Here is a 23,392-nt window from a genome sequence, read left to right on the forward strand (position 1 = left end):
GTACACTGTGACTGAGACCAGTCTTTACATACCTCATTGTGACACTGATTGAATGCTTTCTTTCTGGTGTGGATCTGCTGGTGTTGTTTCAGGGAACCCAAAGTTGTAAAAGTCTTCTTACACTTGTCACATCTGCATGGTCTCTCCCCAGTGTGGACACGTTGGTGAACTTTGAGGTTGTTAATATAGCTGTAGCGTTTCCCACACTGGTCACAAAGGTATGGTTTAACCCCAGTGTGGGTCACTTCATGAGCTTTTAACTGTGAGTACCGTACAAATAGTTTGCCACAGTGATCACATACGTACACATCATGTCCAGTGTGGATGCGTTGGTGACGTTTTAAGCTCTGTTGGTCGTTGAAAGTTTTTTCACAGGAGTCACAGTGGTACCGCTTTCTACTAGAAAGGGGCATTGATGGATCAACAACTGTTCATGTTGAGTAAAGGTTTTCACACACTGATCACAGTTGAATGGTTTAACTCCACTGTGAATGAGTTGATGGCTTTTTAACTGAATCTTCAGAGTAAAAGCCTTTCCACACTGATCACAGCTGAATGATTTCACTCCACTGTGAATGAGTTGATGTTTTGCTAGATCACACTTCTGAGTAAAAGCCTTTCCACACTGATCACAGTTGAATGGTTTAACTCCACTGTGAATGAGTTGATGGCTTTTTAAGTGTCCCTTCAGAGTAAAAGCTTTTCCACACTGATCACAGCTGAATGGTTTGTCCACAGTGTGAACACGTTTGTGAATTCTTAGCTTTCTTGCTGTGATAAAAGTCTTGTCATATTGCTCACAACTCAGTGATTCATCTCTTTTTGCTGTTGTTGCCGAACCATCCTTATCCTCCTCAGAGGTCCGACATCTCATTCCATTGCTGCATTTACATTTCTGTAGCAAAAGACAAAGATAAAAACAGAGGCAGTGATGGAAGAGCAATCATGAAAAAATTGAACCTCAAAGTCTCAATTCCATGTAGTTGGACATGAGGCTGAAACAAGATCAAGAATCTGCAGACATGCTAGCAGCTTTGTCATTAGAAACCTAGAAATGTGTCAACAGTAGGGCTGCAACTAACGATGCATTGACGAATCGTCTGAGCATGATACGTCATCAAAAGCGGAAGTAAACACGCAATGCAACAGAAATCTCCGTCCGACCGGAGCGCGGAACACAGACGGACATCGGCGCTGCATACATAATATATGCACGATGCAGCACGGATGTCTGCGTTTAGATACAGCTGTATAGTAAACGCTGACATCGGCGCTTATGATAGATCGCGTCGTTAGTTGCAGCCCGAGTCAACAGCACACTCACAATGTCAACAAAACTATTTTCACAGGGCGATAGTTTTCAGCTTTCTGCATGGTAGTTTTAGAATATTGGGTAGTAAAATCTGTCAATCACCGTGAAAAGCAAAGCAGAGCTGGGACTGATGGGATTGTACCACAAGGATTTCTTGATCCCCAGACTTTCCGTTAAGTTACATTACTGGAGAAATGTACAATATGAAAAGCATACAACATCAATGTCCAGATTTAGGTCTTAATGGCAGCAGGGTCAATTCAGACCACCAACACTTTCTAGTTTCTCCTAGGGGATCAGATGTTGATACCAGTCCAGAAAAGATCTGTAATTCTGCAACTGAATTCTGGATTTGACCCCAACGACCCGGGCAAGCGTTCATCACCAAACAACAAAAGCAACAAAACAGTTAAAGGAATAGCAACGATTAACCCTTTGTGCTTCAGTGCGCTTCAGTGTCCCGCCTGCGCTACACTTTGAGATGCGCTAAAGTATTTCGCTTAATTGACCGACGCTGGGTCGTTTTCAAGGAAATGCACCTCGCGATGCGCGTCCAATATTCCCTGTATTTCTCGTCATATTTTTATTTACAAATAGAATATTAGCAATTTTTTGTACTGAAAATGGCTGGAATTGACTGCAGCTTAAAGGGTTAAAGCAAATGTTTTAAAAATGTAAAAAAAAGAAAAAAAACCCACAGTAAAACAATTACAAGCAAAATAAAAGCATTTAAAGAAAAATCAAACAAACATAAGCTAGACAGGGACATCGGCAGCAATCTTGGTCATTTAGTCAGACGTAGTAAAAGTTGTCAATAAACGGCCACCGATGTAATCAGGTAGAGGACTTTTCTTTGGTCTGCACTGTTTGAAACACCAGATTAAATTGCCCACATCAAAAAAGGGATTCTGTGGAGAGGCTGACATGAGACAGTTTTTAGTCTCAGCATGTTTAGCCCTAAAATCATGGGAGTCAAACCTGACATAAAAACTGTTTAGACTTTGAGCCAGCTCTAAATCACAATTATAACCGCTGAGCTGAACTCTCTCATTGACACATTAATTAGTCCCAGTGATCAGATTCATGCCGTCCCAGACTGAACTGAGGTTGTTCATTTTGAGCTGAGACTCAAGTTTGTCTTTGTATTGTCTTTTGTGGGTCCTGATCTCCTACTTTATTTCCTTCTGTCGGTTATAAGATTTAGTGCATTTCCTTCTCTGAAGACTGTTTTCTTTCTGTACAGTAGGTCTTTAAGCTTCTTAGAAAGCCATGGCTGAGTGTTTGGATATAGTTTAATAAATAATCCTAACCTTAACCAATCTCCATATTGAGCAGTAGGATGGCTTGACATTCCCATGGTGTTGATCTGTGCATGTAATTATTTGGACAGATAAACATCAAACCACAGCAATTTGGAAACTGCACCCAAGGATGAACCACACCTGTGGGGGCCCACAAATGTCCAATCGCTGGGCCGTCATTAACAAGCTATCGTTAACGTTGTTACCATCTCGCGGGAGTATCAGCGACAATAAAGTGTTCAAACTTCAAATGAAATCGGCGGATCCACAGAAAATTCCCATCCCTGGACTCCACACTTCATGGTGATTCGATTACAGTACTGTACATGACTGCTCTTACTGAGTGGCAGCGAGCATTCAGCGCGGTGGATATTAGCAGCCGTTCAATATTACGACTCGCCGACCATAAACATACCTCACCCCCCAAAAAAATTTTCTCCTCGAATTTAGACGATTCACAAGAATGACCCTGGCAATGATAAAATCCGCGGAATTCCGCGGATCCGCGGAAAATTCTCATCCCTGATTATTCTGGCATTTAAAGATAATTTTGGTCATCTTAACCGACATCAAACAGGAGAAGCATTGCCAGATTTAATGTCAGATCATGTAAATTAAAAAAGGGTTATGTATCGTTTATACAGTGTAAGTAAACTTCTGGGTTCAACTGTCTGAATTTCTTGAGAAGGAAAAGGCTGGTAAACTCAATGCTCAAAAGTATTATTCTCTACCAAAGAAAATGCTGCTCTTTACCTTCCTGAACAACTTGCTTGAAAAACAAGACTTTTCTTCTGTTACTTATCTTCATCACCATGTAAGACATTTTCCTAAAGTATGATCAGCAGCTAGTTCAGCCTCAAACAAAAAACAAGCAGCTTCCTAGCAGTCCACCATTATATCCTCAGTACAGCTGCTTCTGCAGAGCTACATCTCTCCAGCCAACGTCACCTGGCTTTGGTCGGCCCATCTAACCAACTGGAGCAACTTTAGACATTTTAAACAACAAATGAATGAAAATAATGTTACAGTGGTATGTTTCTCACTTTTTGTGAAGAATCCATGTTTCCTCCGTTGTTGAGCTCAGACTAAATGGCTGCCAACATTCCTCTGCTCCTCCGTCAGACTCTCCTCCTCCTGCCAATCACCTGTCACATCAAACACATCTTCATTAGGATACCACTCTATACACAAGTGTCAGAGTGTCCCATATGTTCATCAGCCAACACAGAGGACACATTTCAACTCAATAGTTCACTTTCAGCTCTTTTCAGTTTCACCTAAAACTGATACAAATGAACTTAAACTGTTAAAAATAAGGAACACAGACAGAAAACAGACATGGAAAAAGAGAATGAAGAGAACATAAAGATGCTACTGCAGGTGATTCAAGACAGGACTGCTGGTAGAAAACTAAGAATCAGAAGAACTTTGTCATTGCACACTTTCATATACAATGAAATTTAATTTGAGCCGCCCTGCTTATGCTGTCAGTTAGTGAATGTATTTTACTGCTCAGTGTTCTGTTTAAAGGCAGCTCTCACTCTCTGTTCTTTGCACTCTCCCATGGGAGATGCCAGCGTGTCGTCATTTGCTGTGGTCACGTGGTACAAGACTGCTACTGGTTGGCAAGAACCGGCAGTAACATAACGGCTTGCTACGAGAACGGTATCGGGTTTGAAACAAATACGTAAAGTTATCGCTTTTCATGAATGAAATTGCACATGTATTTACCACAATGGTAATAGCGTGTGTAGTTGTTGGTTGTACGAAGCGTTTTGAGAAGGGATCAGGCTTGAAATTTCACCGAAAACCGATGTCAGGAGAGAGAAGATGGCGGTGGCTTCAGCCATCAACAGGAAAAATTGTATCCCAGTAAGCAGCAGAGATCGTGTTTGTGGCTCCCACTTTTCTTCAGGTAAACTATTCAACAGTTCAGCATGTTTAGTATGTCCAACTTTGAGCTTATTAACCAAAAGATATTGATTTAGAGTCGCATCCTTCGCGTGAAACGATCTCTACACTTTCGGTTTGGTTCAGTGTTGTCATGTGTTACCAATCGCTTTTTAGGCGATGAAAGTATCCTTAAGTCGAATGAAGCATATTCAATAACATCTCCTTAAGCCAGCAGCCTCCTATTTGTAACCATATTTGTTTCTGTATGCGTCTAGCGATCGTTTTTTAGAATTGTCCTACTTTCGATCACCAATGCTGTGGGTCTGTTACTGTTACATAGAAGCCATACTGCAGACACAAAATACAGCAACTTCTTGACGTTTCTTTGACATCTTGTTGAAGATTAACAGAAGATATATTATTTTTAATTCATAATTATATATTTTTGGGTGGGTTTACTGCCCAGCGGTGTCAATCAATTAAAAATAAATGTCAGTGAAGGAAATGTCCGGCCACAATGAAGGATCGTCAACTCACTCAGTCTTCAAATTGTAGGGATCTGGCAAAGTTTTACTGTTTCCCTGATATCTCAGCTTACTCACGTATATTTGTCGGGCCTCAGGTGATAAGGATTGAGCATAATCGGACAATTTCACGGAAGGATAGTTTGCATTGTTATCATCAGCCATTGTTCCTCTGGTTCCTTTTGCCAACCAGCGCGGTAATCACGTGACTTCGTGACGTCACTGTTTGTAAACACTGGCGTCTCCCATCGTGTCAAGTGTCCTCCCCCTTTCAATGACAGGTGATTCTCACTGATGATTTTTCTCAGAGTTTGTGCAGTTTCCCCACTTGAAAAAGGATGTTTCATCTGCCCAGGGTTTGAGCAGGACTCCACTCATCAATCACACAGTTGCTTTCTTTCTTTTCCCTCTTTTATTTTGCAGTGGTTAGGGTTATCGTGGCTGATCTCCGTGGCTAATGCTAATGCTAACACATACTGCAGTGGCACACATCGGCAGCTTAAACAGTCTTTTAGAGTCTCCACAATTCTGCTCTTACCGGCTGCAACCCGGATTTTGGAGATGAAGGCAATCCTGCACAGTTTGCCGCAGATTTTGATGCTTTCCCAACAGAAACTCACGGACACTTTGTTTGAACACGGTCATTCATTCTCAGTTCCTCCTCAGTGCTGCATGTGTCCCCTTTGATGCCGCCGGTGGCAAACCTGGAGCCGCAGATTGTTTCCGCCTCAGCTGAGTGTAGGACCTGTGCGTAAATACTTCTCCTTTGAGTTCTCAGCTCCTTCCAGTTTGACTTGACACATAGACTGCTTTGCACTCTGTGTCACCTGCACCTTCAGAGCTCTGAATAAAAGAACAAAAGATTTATTGCAAAGAACAAAAAGGTTTTGCCTCCACAGCAGCTTGTTATGAAAATGATTGTATTTGATGATTGAATGTTCTTATTCATTGTAATACTGTGTGATGTGTGCTAAAAGAGGAACAAGGACACGAGCTATCATCAATATTATTTCATCTTACATGTCTAATTTTAAAAGAAATATGACATTCTATAAATATGCACTACTGTTCAAAAGTTTGAGGTCACTTAGAAATGTTATTTTTCTTGAAATCAGTTCTTTTCAATGAAGATAGCATTAAATAAATGATAAATCCAGTCTAGACATTGTTAATGTGGTAAATGACTATTGTAGCTGGAAACGGCTGATTTTTAATGGAATATCTCCATAGGGGTACAGAGGAACATTTCCAGCAACCATCACTCCTGTGTTCTAATGCTACATTGTGTTAGCTAATGGTGTTGAAAGGCTCATTGATGATTAGAAAACCCTTGTGCAGTTATGTTAGCACATGAATGAAAGTGGGAGCTTTCATGGAGAACATGGAATTGTCTGGATGACCCCAAACTTTTGAACGGTAGTGTACAGAAGGATATGGAAATCATAACGCAGTGTTTGAGCGGTCGTAGGTGAGCTGGTGTGCTAAGGATGAAGAGTGGAAAGGCACTTGGTCCTGATGATATACCTGTGGAGGTATGGAAGTGTCTCGGAGAGGTAGCAGTAGAGTTTGTGACTGGGTTGTTCAACAGGATCTTAGATAGTGAGAAGATGCCCGAGGAATGGAGGAGAAGTGTGCTGTGTTCCTCTGACGCTCACTTGAACTAAAAGCATTTGAGCTGCACAAAGTGTGAAATGAGAGAGGAAGCAGTGAATCTCCAAACTGCTGACAGACTTTCACACATTATTGTCCAGTGAAAATCAGCTTTTTGTGCAGCCACACTTGATCCTGATTTGAGTCTTTAAGTGCTGTTCTAGTGATGAAATGAGAACTTCCTTCATCTTGTGTGTGATGGAGAAGAATAAAGGGCTGTGGCTAAAAATCCTGACTCTGAGTTCTTCATTACAAACACACATTATATCAGCTGGTTATTATTCATCTGCTTTATTCTACTCAACATACAAATTCATCCTGAAATCCTTCCATTTCTGTCCTCAATATTCTACCAAATATGAAAGATTCCTTTGGAAGCAGATCTTCAAGGATTTTAGATTTGATTTCCAACAATCAGAATGTTAGAAGTTTCCCTGTTGATCATATTTTACTGATAGTTTCTCCCAAATGTTTCAGCTCATTTTTACTGGAATATTCTGAAGTAAAGTTTGTGTTTTCTGGTGAATGGATCAGATCTCACATTTAGTTTCAATCAAACCCTGAGGCTTCTGGAAAATACACACAGCTTTAAAATAATGTTGGATCATCTGCTGACTGTGTCCTTATTAAATGCTTTTAGAGTTTCATTATTTTAACCCTCGTGTCGTTTTAAAGTTTGAAAATGTGGAAAATAATAAATATTTTCACAGTGAAACTTCTGATGTCCACATTTTAACATTTTTGGGAAGTTTTTAACATTTTTTGGTGGAAAAAGAAGAAATGTGTCTGAAGAACATTCACATAAAAATCAACCAAAATCCAGTAAATTCTCTGGATTTTGGTTGATTTTTATGTGAATGTTCTGAAAGAAAATATCAGAAGTTTTACTGATAAATATGGAATCACTTTAGACATTTTTAGGATTTTTTGAAAATATTTACAAGAATTTTCTTGCCAAATTAGGGGGGTTTTGTTTAGATTTTTTTAAATAAAACTTTGAAGGAATGATTGGAATTTTCTTCCTGAAGGTTTTTGCGCGTTTTCATAAATTTGGTGAATTTTTTTGCTGAATTTCTGGATTTTTTCCCTGTTTTTTGGTGCCGTAAATGAAGCCAACAGGAGGGTTGATATCCAGAGCTAATAATAAACAGCAGAGGACTGATGGGTCTCCTTGGTGTTTGCTCCTGTTAACATCTCATCTTCTAGTAGTTCCACATTGAAGGAATTCTGCTGGACAACACTGAGAGCATATGAATTAATTTTCAATCCAAAATAATGCAGTGAATGTCAAATAAAGTGGTGTTGAAGCTTGTCAGAAGCTTTCAATGAATGTAGAAAGAGTGTAAAAGCAGCATCCTCTACCAAATGAGCACAATCCATCAATCATCATCAAAGTGTCCAAATTCCAGAGAAGACATGAACTGCAGATTGTAAATGAGTCAAAGTATCCATTTAAAATCATTTCTAGACCATGATCACAAAGTCAAACACTAGATTGTTCTTTTGTCCTTTTCTGTCTCATTTTCACAATATTTTGTCTGGTTTTTGTTGTTTTTTGTCTTTCTTTGTCTGACTTGTCGTTCATCTCATGCTTTGTTTCTCGTTTATGTCGTGCTGTTTCCTTTTTTTCTCGCTTGTGTTTTTTGACTTATTTCTGTCATTTTGTGTTTTGCTTTATTCGTTGTTTTGCGTGCTGTTTTGTGTATTTTTGTCTCATTTTTGTCGTTTATCCATTCTTTGCTGATTTGTAACTTGTTTGTCTTATTTTTTTTTGCCCTTTTTTTATTTCGTGTCGTTTGTCTCTATTTTTAACGTTTTGTGTCTCGTTTTCACAATATTTTGTCTGGTTTTTGTCTCATTTTTTGTCTTTTTTAATCTGACTTTTATGGTTTTGATCCTGTAGTAAAAAGCGGTCCGGCCCACTTGAGATCAAACTGGGCTAAATGTGGAACCTGAACTAAAATGAGTGTGACTCCCTGATTGAAAGCTTCTTTGAATGCTTCAAACAGTCATTCTCTAATATCAGCCCAGAAAAACGGATCAAAGTTGGTTGTAAGTCCATCTGGAGCCGCTGATTTCCCCAAAGACATTTTCATTCCAGCTCTATCAATCTCTCCAAACACGTGCTTTTAAAGTCAGTCTGAGGAAGAAATGCTTTGACTTTTTAAGAAACAAAAGAAGAGGGGGACTGATTTTGCTCTTCAAGGTAAAATGGGAAAAGTAAGAAGTCACTTCAGTGATGCAAGAAGAGACTCAATCGTTCTAACCTGGCTAAGACTCAGACACTGCAGTCTGAAAAGTGGACTGGCTTTGATTGGGAAGCACAGAGATAAGAACTGTGAGTGAGGTGAACGAGAGACTGTGAGAAATGTTCTTCTTAAGTGTAAGCTCTACTCATGCCAACAGAAGAAACATTAGAGACGAGGAGCAGCCGGAAGAACTGTTTTTAATCTTTGCTTTCTACTTAACATGGAGGAGTGGACAAATATGAAGAAACTTCTGAACTTTCTCATGACCACAGGACTGCATCAGAAAATATGGAGGATTCTCTAAGGACTATGAGTAACATCCAGTAGGTGGCAGCAATACGCCAGTGATGCGTCTAGTCTGCCTAATTCAATGAGGAAGAAGAAAGTAAGTCAGTGTTTCTGCCGGAACTTCACAGTGTGACACCCGGCGGATGTAAACAAAGAAGCATGTGCAGAGTTTGCTTCACTGCTGTGTGGACTGAGCTATAAAACGGCTGTATTATAGTATGAATGAGAAATATCAGAGCGTTAAAGTAACGATGTGTTCAGTTGAGTATCTGAGAGAGTTGATCAGCGACAGACTAGCTGCTGCTGCGGGAGAAATATTCTCAGAGTTTGAAAAAAACATCGTCCAGTACCAGGAGGAGATCGATCGTCAGCGCAGACTGCTGGATGTCATCTGGAAACCACACATCCCCTTACAGCCCATAGGTGTGTATGTGTTTTGATGGTGAAGAATTCCAGTTATAGCATGTGTAGTGGTTGTGTACTCTCTCTTGCATTGTGTAGGAGCATCCTCCCTATTGGCATCAAATCCGCCGTTTATTTGCAGGAGCTGGTAAAACTAGGGTGACCATATTCTGTTTCTCTGAAAAGAGGACACACTTCCAGCTCCCGTGCGAAAAATTTTCAGGTATTTAACAAAATAAGAAATAATCATCTCTCTTAAGTCTGACACTTACACCGGAAAAGTGAGGTCGAGTACCATTCTTCAAAATAACCTCCCAATTATCAATTATGTAAAAATAGAAATAATGCCTCAAAATATTAAACAAAAAGAAAAAAGAGAGGTAGCCTATTTTTCAATGTTCAGTTAGCCCATTCTTCAAAATAATGTGTCTAATGGCAAATGAAAAAAATATAGAAATAATGCCTCAAGTCAACAGTCCTTTTTTTCCTTCTTTTTCCTTTTCTTATTAGCTATAAGTCCCAGCTTTGCAGACTGTACATTCTGCGTCCCATTTGACACGACCCGGACGAAAACAGGGGTACTTTTTCGCATTTCATCAGTGAAATGACATTTGTGTTTCGGCATTTTCTTTCGGTTCGAGTGCTCTCTCGCAGTGTGCCTACCTTGCCTGTCAGCCTGCGAGGAAGCGAATCTCCAGCGCCGTGGCGCTTCAGAGACGCGGCTCTGGCGCTCCGCAGCGTGTGCAGTGGAAATTGTCTGATAGAAGAGAATGGGTTTCAAGTGCTGCGCAGTACGATTCAAGAGCGCAGCGCGGCGCGGCGGTTTCGCGTTATGTGGAATTTAGGGGATCAAAAACCCGGACATTTGAAGGACTTTATAAACGCCGGCCGGACAGGCCGGACAGCCTCTCAAAAGAGGACATGTCCGGGCTAAAGAGGACGTATGGTCACCCTCGTAAAACACACTGATATTACTCTCACAGTCGTACACGTGGTAACCTCTCAATATATTCAGCATGGAGGTTAAACTTAATTAGCATTTTGCTAGCGGAGCTTAAACTGGTCATCTTACCACGGCAACCGGACACAGCAGACTGAGACCGCAATGTGGGGGAACACACCATAGATATGAAGAGTAGATACGCCAGCGCTGCAGCAGCCGGCTAATCGACGTGCCTACGTGGCAGCCATCTTGGAGGGGGCAAAGTTCCCATTCAAAGCAATGCATGCACATTGAAAATAAATCAGAATCTGCTCATTTTTCAACCGATTTTCGTGTGGTTTAGTTTATTGTCAACGTCAAAAAAATGTGTTATTGATAGAGAATATTTGATCTGAATAAAAAAACACCTAAAAAGGCTTCCTACAAATGTAGTCTGCAATTTTCGTTATCTTATTATTTAGGTCCAAAGGCCAGGGAGTCTTTTCAATTCAGCCATTACATATATAAATGTAAATACTTAGATATGTAGAAAATGTTTTGAGATCAAAACATTTAATTGCTGCTATTCACCTATTCAGGAAGTGAGGCAGGGCGGTGCCATTTTTGAAAGCGACTTCCGGTTGACCGTCTTTGCACTACAGCAACATCGAGTCCTCTCGCTACTGTAGCTACTTTTAACTGTTCTTTTAAGCGATTTTAACATGTTTGGCATCAATTGCGCTGTCCGTGGGTGCCACAACAACTGGGGAAAGATGAAGCTTTCTCGCTCTCAGAATTGTTTAGAGCACGGAAAGGTTAGATCTGAATGCTGCGGACCAGCTCATGGCTATGTAAACACACAGCTTGCATTGGTCACTGTCAGCGCAGCTAAAGCGATTCTACCAAAGTTCAGTTTCCACTAAAGACCTAGCTATGCCATCAGTGAGGTAAAAAGATACTTTCTGCTATTTTGAAACGTTGTTATGACTGCGGTTTGGTCAGAATCAGTTTTTTGTTGCTCCAGGGAATTAGCATTAGCTTGTGACAGGGCTAATAACACAGTAAACCGCAGGAGCTGTTTCAGAAATGACAATAACAACCTCCGTTTGCACAACCACATCATATATACATGAATCAAATAAAGTTTTATTCCAATCAACATAACTTCCATAATATCACAGCAGCGTGACTGCAGGACCATCCCAACCCAGCGATACAGGAGCATCCCGTGGTCTCCACCACTCCATCAGCTGTCACCAACACCCACGCCATGTGTGAGGAGGTACTAGACTGACTTGAGCTGACATTACCTTTAAGAAACGTATATTCCCGTTCTTGATGTAACAGAACAGCGCCGACTTTACCACTGTGCAAATATTGATAGGCTTCAGTGCTCTTATAATTCCTCATAGCCGAGCGATCAACGCCAAGAGACAACACGAAATAGTTAAAAATATCGCCATACATGACTTGTGGCCACTTTTTCATGTCATCCTCCCACTCTGTAATAAGTCGCGGATGAGGCAGACTTGATCCATTTCTGTTTTTTAAAGAGGTTTTCGTTTCTTCCCACATCACTTTCTCAGTTGTAAACACCGCCCTGACCGAGTTACCGGAAGTGCTACTCAAAACAGGAAGTCCCGCCCGTTGGAAAATGGGCGGAGCTGAATAAGGTGAATATAGTTGCAGCAAAGCTCTCTCTCCTCAGAGCTGCTTCCCACTTCTTCCTCAACCCATAGTCTTTGGGAAACCTACATGGAGTAAAGAAAACAAGTAGACAGAGAAGTAAATATGTACACAACACATATTTGAAAAGAAATCATGCTAATAAATTAAGTGCAAAGAACTCAATTAGCCAATATACTGGAGACCAAAGTTATTTAATTTGATAAGTATAGCATTGTTTAGTATCATTTCAATTATCTGAGAGCAGTCCTAAAGAATTGCTCAATCATAAAATGGGTTTGGAGGAATAACATAGATGCTAATCTAGATCTATATGAGTTAGGCTTTATAACTACTGTTGGTAGTATTGGTGGTATTAATAGTAATGTGACTACTATCTGTCTGCTTATCTGTCTGTCTTGTAAAGTGTCTTTGAGTGTCCCAAAAAGCGCTATATAAATTTGATGTATTATGATTATTATTACTACTAGTAGTAGTGGTAATACACAACTACTGCTGCTGATACTGTCACTGCTACTACAACTTGTAATACTAGTAGACATGCTGATACTACTTCTACTACTCTAACAGCTACTTATACTACTACTACTGCTTGTACTTTTAGTATTACGACTACTGCTTGTACAGCTATACTACATCTACTATTAATCATCTGGTATTTGTTTGTCCAGCTGTTAGCCCGTGTTAGTGTTTTGCTAGTGGTTAACTAGTTAGCTCTCACAAACTGGAAGCTCTCAACAAGATTTAATAATGAAAAAAGAGCCAAAAACTATTCTTACCTGTGGAAAGTTATTCCAAGTTTCCTTGTCTTGATCGTCCGATGTAGTGTGCAACTGTATGCAGCACAATGAGCCGGCATTCTTCTTGTTTTAGTTTTCGTGCCACTGACATCAATGGAAAACACTGAAACTTTGCCCCCACTAGCTTAGTGTCTCCGTAGGCATGGCGCTCAGAGGGGCGTGTCGTATCTACTCTTCATACCTATGGAACACACCCCAAGTCTGCAGGGGCCCGGACGTTGTGCGTCCATGCCATATCCGGTGGTCACCGTGGGAACCAAATATGTAATATGAGATGGCAAGTGGAATCATTAACTCTGCTACACATGCAGAACATCATGAAGTGTTCAGGTGAATAGTTAACGGTGAACTGAGACACATTGTGAGGAAGAGAGGATGGGCTCATAATATGGTGTCGAGGGCTGCATGATATTGGAAATATGTGCGATATGGGTGTCCAGAACTGCAATATCGATATATATTGCGCTATTGGATATTAGTGCTGTTGTCCGATGTGATAACCACTTGTTCCTCTTCTTGCAACCCCCAGTTCGTCAACACATCCCACAGGGCAGCCGCTATATTTTCACCGGTGTGGGAGTCCGGAAAGTAGGAGACTTCTAAGCAGCGTGTTTTCAGATCAAAGTCATTTGTGAGAAAGTGAACAGTAAAACTGATGTAGGGCTCAGTAGTACGACTGGACCATAAATCTGTGGTGCGTGCAAAGAAATCCACATTATTAAGCTCCGCTTTTACAGACCCCAAGCATGCCTCGTACATCTGTGGAATGGCGACTTGGGAAATAGTTCAGTGATGGCACTTGGTATCTGCGGTCGAATTCTTTCAGCATATCCAAAAAACCTTCTTTACACATGACATTAATGGAGAGTGTGCATTTCACGGTATAACGTGTAATGGCCGTGGTGGCGGTTGGAAGTTTTTTCATATGGTGTAACAGAAGAAAAACTTTCACCAATTGTTGTCTGTGTGCTTGCCTTTATTTTGTCTGCCTTCATGGGAGTAGCTCGTGGTGTTTTAGATTGTAAGAAAACAGCATACAGTTCCTTGTGGTTGTGTTTGAGGTGGCTGTGCAGATTTGTAGTGTTTCCTCGCGACGTAGCCACAATTTTTCGGCATGACTTGCAAAGTACTTGCGTCTATGACTCGTCCTGTCTCCTAAAGCCGTAGTACTCCCAAGTTTCTGAGGTGCGCTGTTTTTTAGGCACAAGTTGTTCGTTACAGTCGTCTTCCCGTGTCCTGCCATGTTGTGTTGTGGCGCTGGCAGCAAAAGTGCTATTTGGGATGGGGGGAGAGGGGTTTAAGGTCACGCTCAATTGGTCACAAGAAAACGTCTATGCATGCAAAAAGCATGATTTATACATCTAAATAATCATAAAATTATTGTGCAACTTTGCGATATGGATATCGCACTTACCATTATTGCAAAAACGATATTTTTTTGATATATCGTGCAGCCCTAATGGTGTCTGTTATTGATGCTGTGTGGAGTTTTAAAAATGTGATCGTTGTGTTGATTGAGCCTGGAAGCAAGAACCAAAGTTTCCTGTTCAGAGGTGCTGGAAGTGTTTATCTGAACTACTCCACACTGACAGCAACTGCAATGTGTTATCAAACAGTTTAATAATAAAACTCTGACAGAGTCATTCCATCATTTCAGTCCAGAGACATAATTCCATGTATAGAGATCATTCATGATCTAAAGAAAGCGCACGTACAGAGTTAGAGAGTATAGAAGTAATGTGTTCAACTGCATTCCACTATTAACATGTTGGGTTTCACTGATGAGTCAAATCAACAGTACAGTAACCAGCAGTAAAATAAGAATAACATTAAAATCCAAATGTCCTGACAGGTTTGAAGGCTGAAGAGGACAGCAGCTTTATTCAGACAGATTTTAATGGATCCCCATCAAACCTGTCTGTGTGGTGTGTAGAAAAGTACCCAGTGGTGTTTACCATTAGAACTTTGTGATCCTGTATCCACTGTGGAACAACGTGTTCACAGAAATGTTCAGTCATTTGGAGATGCTTGTATCATTCCTGCTGCTGTTTCATGGCTCAAAGACTTCTATTATAAAGCATCATATTCTTTTTGCATCAAACATTCAACTGTTGAGCTGAATTTGTTGGAGACAGCCAGTCCTGGACAAGGTGACAGATGTGTGTTCTCTCATCATCACAGTAGTAACCATTGTCTTTTGTCTCTTTGTTCCTCCAGAGCTCCCACAGTCTTATGTCTGTGAGAATGAGAAGACTGTCGTTGACCATCAGCCCCATGACCAGGAGAGAAACTCCATGGTGGACCATGAGGACCTAGAGCCTCCACGGATTAAAGATCAGCAGGAGGAACTCTGCACCAGTCAGGACCAATCAAACCCAGAGATTTCTCAAATTAAAATGGAACAGGAAGAATTGTGCACCAGTCTGGCCCAATCAAACCCAGGGTTACCACAAATTAAAGTGGAACAGGATAAACTCTGCTCCAGTCAGGAGGAAGAGTTAATTGGACTGAAACAGGAGACTGATACCTTTGAGGTGACTCCTGCTGATGAGGAAAGTGACCACAGTGAACCAAAACCAAACAGTGATCAGCTCCTGTTTCACATCTCTTGTGTAGCTGAGAGCCCAGATCAGGAAGGAAGCAAGGATGTAGACTCAGGATCAACTAGATGTATCGAGCAGAAACCAAGACATCAGAGTAACAACAGTCACAGTAATGATGTAGACAATGCTCCAACATCAGCGAGACAGTGTGATAATGACAAGGAAAGAAAATGTACAACTTGCAAAGTCGGTGGAAAAGCTTTTCGTTGTAAATCAGATTTAATCAAACATCACAGAACCCACACAGGTGAGAAGCCATATTCTTGTGGAACCTGTGGAAAAAGCTTCAGTCAGCGGACCCATTTGACTGCCCACATGAGATGTCACACAGGTGAGAAGCCATATGTTTGTCACATTTGTGGAAAAAGATTTTCTGGTTCATCAGCACATAATAGGCACATGGCAGTTCACAAAATGGGAAAGCCATATTCTTGTGGAACCTGTGGAAAAAGCTTTAGTCATCAGACCTATTTGACTGTCCACATGAGACGTCACACAGGTGAGAAGCCATATTCTGGTGGAACCTGTGGAAAAAGCTTCAACTGTAGTTATCGATTAAAAGCCCACATGAGAATCCACACAGCTGAGAAGTCCTGATCCTGAAACATCTGTGGAAAACATAATGTCAGAACTAAGGTTGAAACAACATGTAAGAGTTGGTACAGGTTAAAAGTAGATGTTTTAGATTTAAAGCACCTTTAGTCTGTGCTTCAACAACAATTGTGAGGAAGTATGTAAGCAATCCTTGATGATTAGACCAGATGGAGTCTGGACTGTGGTGGTGGAGCAGCAGGCAGAAGAACCAAACTGAATGTCTGGATGGATATGGTATTGGTACAGACTGCTACATTTCTGCTATCATGACATCCTTCATCAGCAGAGCACTGATTGGAGATAATGTGAAGCTGTTTGGAACATTTTCACATCCTGCTGAGAGAACATGGCTGTTCAGGTGTGAACATACTGCTGGAACCCACTCAGCTTGAGCTCTGCTGTCTTTCTAGTAAAAGGAGGCAACGAGATACAGAGACATTGTGACAGTAGAACACAACAGAGTGTGTCACTGCAGCAGAGGAGATCTGGACGTGAAATAAAGTTGTAATAAAACGTCTACAGCTCCATGACTGCTTCATGAAATGTTTTGAATGTTTTCAAACAGATGAACATTTACAAGTTGTTTCATAATTAATGTAACATTGAAGAGCCCCAGCAAGAATAACTCTGAGTCAGATATCAAAGACATAACCAACATTATTATGTTTTCAAGCAACAGACACGTGGTTTTACTGGTAGTAGCTGATACACTCCTGCAAATGTCAAAACCAGAAATGTTAAAAACAGGTGAAGCTGTGCTGCAGTTTCTGCTGGTTACATAAAGGTCTTATGTTATTTATTTCTTCTGTTGTCACCACATAGGTCATCTGTGTGATTTGTTAGTAGGATCTCATTGTGTCGTCATGCAGCACATTGAACCCTTGAATTGTCTGAACGTCCTGAACACTCCTCCTGTCGTCAGGGTCAGAATTGACCTGCCTCCACTGAGCCTCTAAAATAGAGCAGCTTAATGGAATTTTTAACCAAAAATCTATTTTACATGAAGAAACAACCTGTCATGCATCACACACTTTGTGAATGCCTGTTTTTGCTTCCTCAGAGGGTATAAAGACTGTATTTAATCAGTGAACACCATTCGTTTTTATACCATTGTTCATGCTGTAACTGTTTTCTTTCTTTAAGTAGAGGTTTATTATCACTATTATTGCTGCTAAAGGTACTGCACAGGTGTAAACATTTCTTGTTTTGCAGGAGATAATACTTCTATAGCCTAATAAAGTACCAGAAATGTGCAGAAATGAACTTGAAATGCATTTTTGAAGGGAAACAACAGTGTACTGTATACTGTACAATGGAATATAAAACTACAAAACTCAACTACCAGATACTAGTACTCTCTCATTTTTTGGGTCATTGCTCCCACCTGAAAGATGCATAACCTACATCAATCATAAGAATAGAAAAAATAACAGATTCAAGCAAAATATTCCAAACATATTAAGCTCTAATTAACACATGGAGGACAGAATGCAACTGTATTTGTCACACGTGCAGCACACAGTATTTGTTTTACAGTCCTTCTTGTTACTCCTGGATGACTAAATAAAACCTGATCTCTGACCTGCTGGGAACTGAAACCTGAAAACTGCCCTCATGGCTTCAGCAATATCAGATTAGTCCATATTCATTTGAAAATCTGCAAATATGACAATCTCAACAGTCCAGAAGTAGCCAGGGTGTAGAATCTTGACCCCACTCTGTATTATGCTCGTTATTTAATGTTTTGTAACCTAGGTCACTTTTCCATGGGGGTCAATTTTCTATCTGACACCGGGTAAAAAATGACCTGAAGACAGTCTTTGTACCCTGGTGGTGTACAGCTTTGATGAAAATATAAACAAAAACAATGTTTCACTTTTTCTAATGTTGGGGTCACTTGAGGAAAAGTGATCAAATTTCAAGTTGAAAAAGGTCATTTAGGGGCCGTTCTATGCTATTAAACATGGTGGCCTGGTTCATTTTGACCCGAAGACAGCACTAAGGTTCAAACAACAGCAAATCAGTAAAAGTATTTTCCAGTTGAGTATGCTAAGAATTTACCTCAAGTTTAAATAATGAGTCCACAGTATTATTAGTTATTTAAAGAAATGCATGACCAGAATTAGCAACAAAAATGATTAAAATGAGACACAAAATGAACATCTCATTTGGATCATTTTGTACATTTCAGTCTGTTTTTAGGAAAAAAAAAGTGTCATAAATCAGACTGTAAATGATCTATGAACAAAGCTCTCTGTAAAAACACTCAGAATGTTGAATAGAATAAATGTGGACAGTTTCATGACTGTAAGAGAAGATTTCTGGATCATTTTGTGTCTCATTTGTGTCATTATGTGTTTTGTTTTGGTCAGTTTACGTCTTTCTGTCTGGTTTTAAACATTTTGCATCTTTTCATGTTATTTTTTTTCTTCCATTTTGTTCATTTTGTGCCTTAATTTTGACCATTTTGTGGTTCATTTTGGTCATTTTGTGTGTTTTTAAGTTTATTTCTGTTTAAAATTGTTCATCTTGTTAGTTCTTTTGGTCAGTTCATGTCTACTTCATCATTCTGTGACTCAGTGGACATTTCTGTTTCAGTTTTCATCTCATTTTTGCTCTGAATTGCTCATTTTATCTCTCATTTTAGTCATTTTGTATCACTTTAAGGTTGTTTTTTTCATTTTCTACATTTTGTGTCTCATTTTCGTCATTTTTGCTTAATTTTAGTCCCACTTTTATCTTTTTGTTTCACATTTGATGTCCCTTTTCTAATTTTATGGCTCATTGTGGTATTTTTCTATCTTGGTTGGATGTTTTATGTTCCATTTTGGTCATTTTGTGTCCCATTTGAACTGTCCCATAACATTGTTGGACCGTTCAGTAGACTCTGTTTGGGTCTTTTTCTCACCACTGAAACATTTTGTCCATTTTTGTCTCATTTTGGTCATTTTATAGATTAGATTAGATCCAACTTTCCTGTCATTGCACAGAGAACAAGTACTAAGACAGTAAATGCATTTTTTAAAAGTCCATTGTGATGTCAGAGAGAAGAACTAACAACTGTTACCACATTCCATATTCTGAAGAAAAACATGGAAACACTTGAGAAAGTCAGTTTAACACACAAAGCTTGGAGATATTGGAGAGTTGTGGTGAAGATTTCAAGTGTGAAACTTGTGAAGACATTGTGAGCAAAGACTGTGACAGAAAAATGAAGCCTCCTCAGCCAGATAGGAAACATTCAGGTAAGACAGAAGTCCAGACAACGAGCTGCAACTCAGCTCCAGATATCAAACTACACACTGACATGTTAGACTGAAGTTTTCACAACACTGACAAGCTAACATTTGCTCATTTTGTGCCTTATTTTGTTCAGTTTGCATCCTTAGGGTTGTTAGTGGATAAAATGTTGTCATTTTTCATCTCTTTTTGTTGTTTTTTGTTGCATTTTGGTGACTTAAAGGCTGTTTTTGTTGAATTTGCTCATTTTGTGTCTCATTGAGGCTCATTTTCATCATTTTGTCTCTAACCTTGGTCACTTTTTGTGTTTAGGATTTTACTCGGCATTTTTCGTGCTTTTAAAGTTGTTTTGTTCCATTGTGAACATTTTGTGTCTCATTTAGATCATTTTTGTATCATTTTGGACATTTTGCATCTGTTTAAGGTTTTTCTGTTTCATTTTATGTCTCATTTTGTGCATTTCAGTCTGTTTTTAGGGGAAAAAGTGTCATAAAACAGATTGTAAATGATATATGAACAAACCTTTCTGTAAAAACTTTTAGAATGTTGAATAGAATAAATGTGGACTGACTAGGTAACCTTACAGAACCTTTACTGTTGTGATGTACGCATTAACCTGACTTTATACACTCCAAGAAAAAATATATATCTAACCATTGTGATAGGGATAAATAGAAGTTCCAATCTGTTGATTTTAATTGCAGGACAATGCTTTATTAAAATATATCTCAGCAGGGAAATAGCAATAGCCATTAAATCATCAGACAATGAATCAATAGTTAGTTAATATTTCAGTGGCTCGTCATGATTCCTAACTGCTACTATGCTTTCATAGAAGAAGAGTAATAATCACCCACATTATGTAATTTGGAGGGGGAGAGCAGACGGTGTGGCCACATCCGGCTGATCACCTGAAGAACGACGAGCCTTGGAGCCTCCAGGGGGAAGCAGAGAGAGTTCAGTCCAGATTTAGATCTGCTTGTGTCCTTTTTTGTTGGTTGGACCAATAAAAACTTTGTTATAGTCCACTCTGGTGTCATTCCTTTGGAAATGATAGAGTTCAGTAATGTTCCTTCAGTCAGTGTTATTTTTAGAATCCTCAAACAGCAGTAAGAGCAGTCCTTCAGTCCATAATCCCAGTAGAACACATATTCTTTGCAGATCATGTTGAATCACCCGTCCACAGTTCTGTGGTAAAATCCCTCATGCTCAGAACTGTTGTCTGGTTTGCATCAAGTGACTACCCCACAACAACTCCCAACAAATATATTCCAGCATTTTATAACATCACTGCTTCTCTTCAGAATTTGCATATACGGTGACATCATATTAAATTTACATACGTGATGACAGCACACTTTAATTGACATACACGATGACAGCATACATCCTCCCCCCTCCTCACTTGTGCACTTCCCCCATCCACCGACTTCATGGCCCCCGCGTGGTCCGGATGAACCAAAACCACCTGTTTAGCCCTTTCATCCGGTCTATTCATGTATTTGGTTCATCTGCAGCCCAGCACAGGCTTCCGGTGGAGAAACAGGAGAAGCTGATGTCAGCGTCGAACTCTCACTAACACCCACACTGTACATTTCTGCACAATGCACACAGACTTACAAGAAATCCCCCAAAATCTATACAGAGCTAATGAACCTTTACTGTGAGCATTTAATTCAAGTTTATCTTAGTTCCAGACTACTTGCTCCATCACCAAGTTAGTAATCTCTTGGTTTCACAGGTGATCAAACTCTTCTGTAAACATCTCCATTTCATAGTGATCAAAACCTTCAAAGCATTCCCATTTTCATAGTAATAAAAACCTTAACCACATTAATCTCCTCTGGTAACCAAAGCCCTCACTGCTCACAGTGAGATGCTGCCCCCATGTGGTCACTTCAAAACACAATCAAACAATCCTCTTTATTGCAATGAGACTCTCCTGTGACTCAGTTGCTACTAAGCCAGGATTACACTGTTTCAACATTTAAAGAAGATAAAAAAAAACAGGCATTTGGGTAGTTCACACACATTCATCAGGTTATAGCATTATTTGATTCTAAATCACAGGTTATAATATCATACTGTGTTCCCTTATTTTGCTGTCACTCTGCCAGAGCCCCATTCTTATGGCTGATTCATGGATCTCATACCTGTATGATTCTTGACAGACTTTAAATGTATTTTTTATAATCCTGTTAAATGTTGAGTAGAATAAAGCAGATGAAAAATAAACAGCTGATATAATGTGTGTTTGTAATGAAGAACTCAGAGTCAGGATTTTTAGTTCTCATTTCATCACTAGAACAGGACTTAAAGACTCAAATCAGGATCAAGTGTGGCTGCACAAAAAGCTGATTTTCACTGGACAATAATGTGTGAAAGTCTGTCAGCAGTTTGGAGATTCACTGCTTCCTCTCTCATTTCACACTTTGTGCAGCTCAAATGCTTTTAGTTCAAGTGAGCGTCAGAGGAACACCACATCCTGACTTTCACTCTCAACATTTCACTGGAAAAAGACGCAAACACCACATTTGGCTCCTGGAAGAATCACAACTTCCATCTTTGAAGAGGAACAAGTTTACAAGGAATCATTTAGAAGGATTTGACAAAGAAACACATTTAATCCATGAATGTGAAAACATGTTTGTGAGGGACAGAGTCACGGAGAGACTCAACTATCTGTTCAACACTGTTTCTGTACCAGGAGGAGACTCTGGAGACTCAACTCAGCACAGAGACACTGAGGAATCAAACCCATAGACCCTAAATCCAGGATAGAGAGTTTCAGTGAATGTGGTGTTGAAGGTGTGGAGGTGGATCAGAGAGTCAGAGGAGACTCTGTAGAAGGACAGAGTTCCAGCAGGAACGTCCACATAAACTGAAACTCTGTGAGAGTCTGAGGGGGAACTGATGGATGTTTGACTGTTATTGTGTCTGACAGAGTAACCATCATCATCAGAGCAGATCAGACTCCAGGACTGATCATTCCATCCAAACCCACAGTCATCACTGTTTCCTTGCCTTGTGATTCCTCTGTAACTCACTGATACATGAACATCTCCTCTCCACTCCACCTCCCAGTAACAGTGACGAGTCAGACCAGTTTCACACAGCAACAGAGGAAACCAGTCAAACCTGTCTGGATGATCAGGATACGACTGATCCTCCTCCACATATGTCACTTTCCTGTTGTTGTCAGACAGTTTGAGTTTTCTGTTTATTGTGTTTGTGTCAACTGTGAGTTGACAGGAATCTGATGGAGAGAACAAACACAACACAGCTGCAGTTATTGATGGATCATGTGATCAGTATGAAAGCTTTGATGATGACTTCAGAGATGTGACACTTTGAAGATACTTGAATGTGCTGCTTTGTTTCCATCAATCCATTAAAACACACTTACACTTCCTCAGACCTGGTGTCAACCATCGGACTCCAGCAGGCGTCACCCTGAAAGGAGGAGGACGGTCAGAGCAGCAGAGACTCTTTCAGCAGCACACATGAACGTTACATGGCTCTCACACTGTTCCACTGATAAAGGACCAGTCCAACATGGAGACACAGACACCTGAATGCAGCATCTCTAAAGTCCTGTCCTGTCCTCGTCACGTTCCAGCTCAGTTTACACTCATTATTCAGTGTTACTAATTTATGCTTCCTCTTTTCAGGGAGCTAGGCTAACAGTTCACCCTGCTTCCTGTATTTATGCTAAGCTAATGTTACTGACCCGGTTTTGTCAGCTTCTGAACCATAGTTGGTAAACGCTAGCTCACTTAGCTTAGCGTGGCTCGCTGTTGGTAACAAATTGTATTCAGAGTCCGGAACAACTCTGCGGTGGAGAACGAGGAACTTTATTCAAGCTCTGCAGCACACTGTACACACACTCAGCTTCTCCAGAACACACTTGGATCTACTTCTCTTTGGA

The 23,392-nt window shown here is 40.1% G+C and overlaps 4 protein-coding genes across 9 annotated transcripts in view; 2 read left to right on the plus strand and 2 right to left on the minus strand.

The window, feature by feature from the left end:
* LOC127531871 (zinc finger protein OZF-like) overlaps positions 1-5,736 on the minus strand; it is a 199,775-nt gene extending 194,039 nt beyond the window's left edge. The window contains exons 1-3 of one of the 5 annotated variants that reach the window (XR_007939115.1): positions 5,569-5,736; positions 3,657-3,758; positions 33-895 (exon numbers count right to left, since the gene is read on the minus strand). The gene's annotated coding sequence lies outside the window, so the exon portion shown is untranslated. The other 4 variants (XR_007939113.1, XR_007939114.1, XM_051942126.1 and 1 more) reach the window with 4 other exon arrangements.
* The window catches only part of LOC127531863 (zinc finger protein 665-like), a 149,680-nt gene that overhangs the window by 31,202 nt on the left and 95,086 nt on the right, over positions 1-23,392 (plus strand). The window lies entirely within an intron of this gene.
* Positions 9,348-17,568, plus strand: LOC127531874 (zinc finger and SCAN domain-containing protein 2-like). The gene is made up of 2 exons (XM_051942134.1): positions 9,348-9,640; positions 15,245-17,568. The coding sequence occupies exons 1-2, from the start codon at positions 9,436-9,438 to the stop codon at positions 16,225-16,227; spliced, it is 1,188 nt and encodes a 395-aa protein (XP_051798094.1). The 5' UTR covers positions 9,348-9,435; the 3' UTR covers positions 16,228-17,568.
* Positions 19,267-23,392, minus strand: part of LOC127531862 (NACHT, LRR and PYD domains-containing protein 3-like) — a 116,636-nt gene continuing 112,510 nt past the window's right edge. The window contains exons 8-9 of the mRNA XM_051942096.1: positions 22,871-22,917; positions 19,267-22,720 (exon numbers count right to left, since the gene is read on the minus strand). Coding sequence (XP_051798056.1) covers positions 22,194-22,720; positions 22,871-22,917 — 574 coding nt within the window. The 3' untranslated portion in view covers positions 19,267-22,193. The remainder of the gene's footprint in view (positions 22,721-22,870; positions 22,918-23,392) is intronic.

This window comes from Acanthochromis polyacanthus, chromosome 22, assembly GCF_021347895.1.
Source record: "Acanthochromis polyacanthus isolate Apoly-LR-REF ecotype Palm Island chromosome 22, KAUST_Apoly_ChrSc, whole genome shotgun sequence".
NCBI lineage: Eukaryota > Metazoa > Chordata > Actinopteri > Pomacentridae > Acanthochromis > Acanthochromis polyacanthus.

Coding starts and splice junctions, on each gene's coding strand:
- LOC127531874 (XM_051942134.1), top strand. CDS start 9,436: ATGAATGAGAAATATCAGAGCGTTAAAGTAACGATGTGTTCAGTTGAG. Junction 9,641..15,244: donor CATCCCCTTACAGCCCATAG/GTGTGTATGTGT, acceptor TTGTTCCTCCAG/AGCTCCCACAGTCTTATGTC.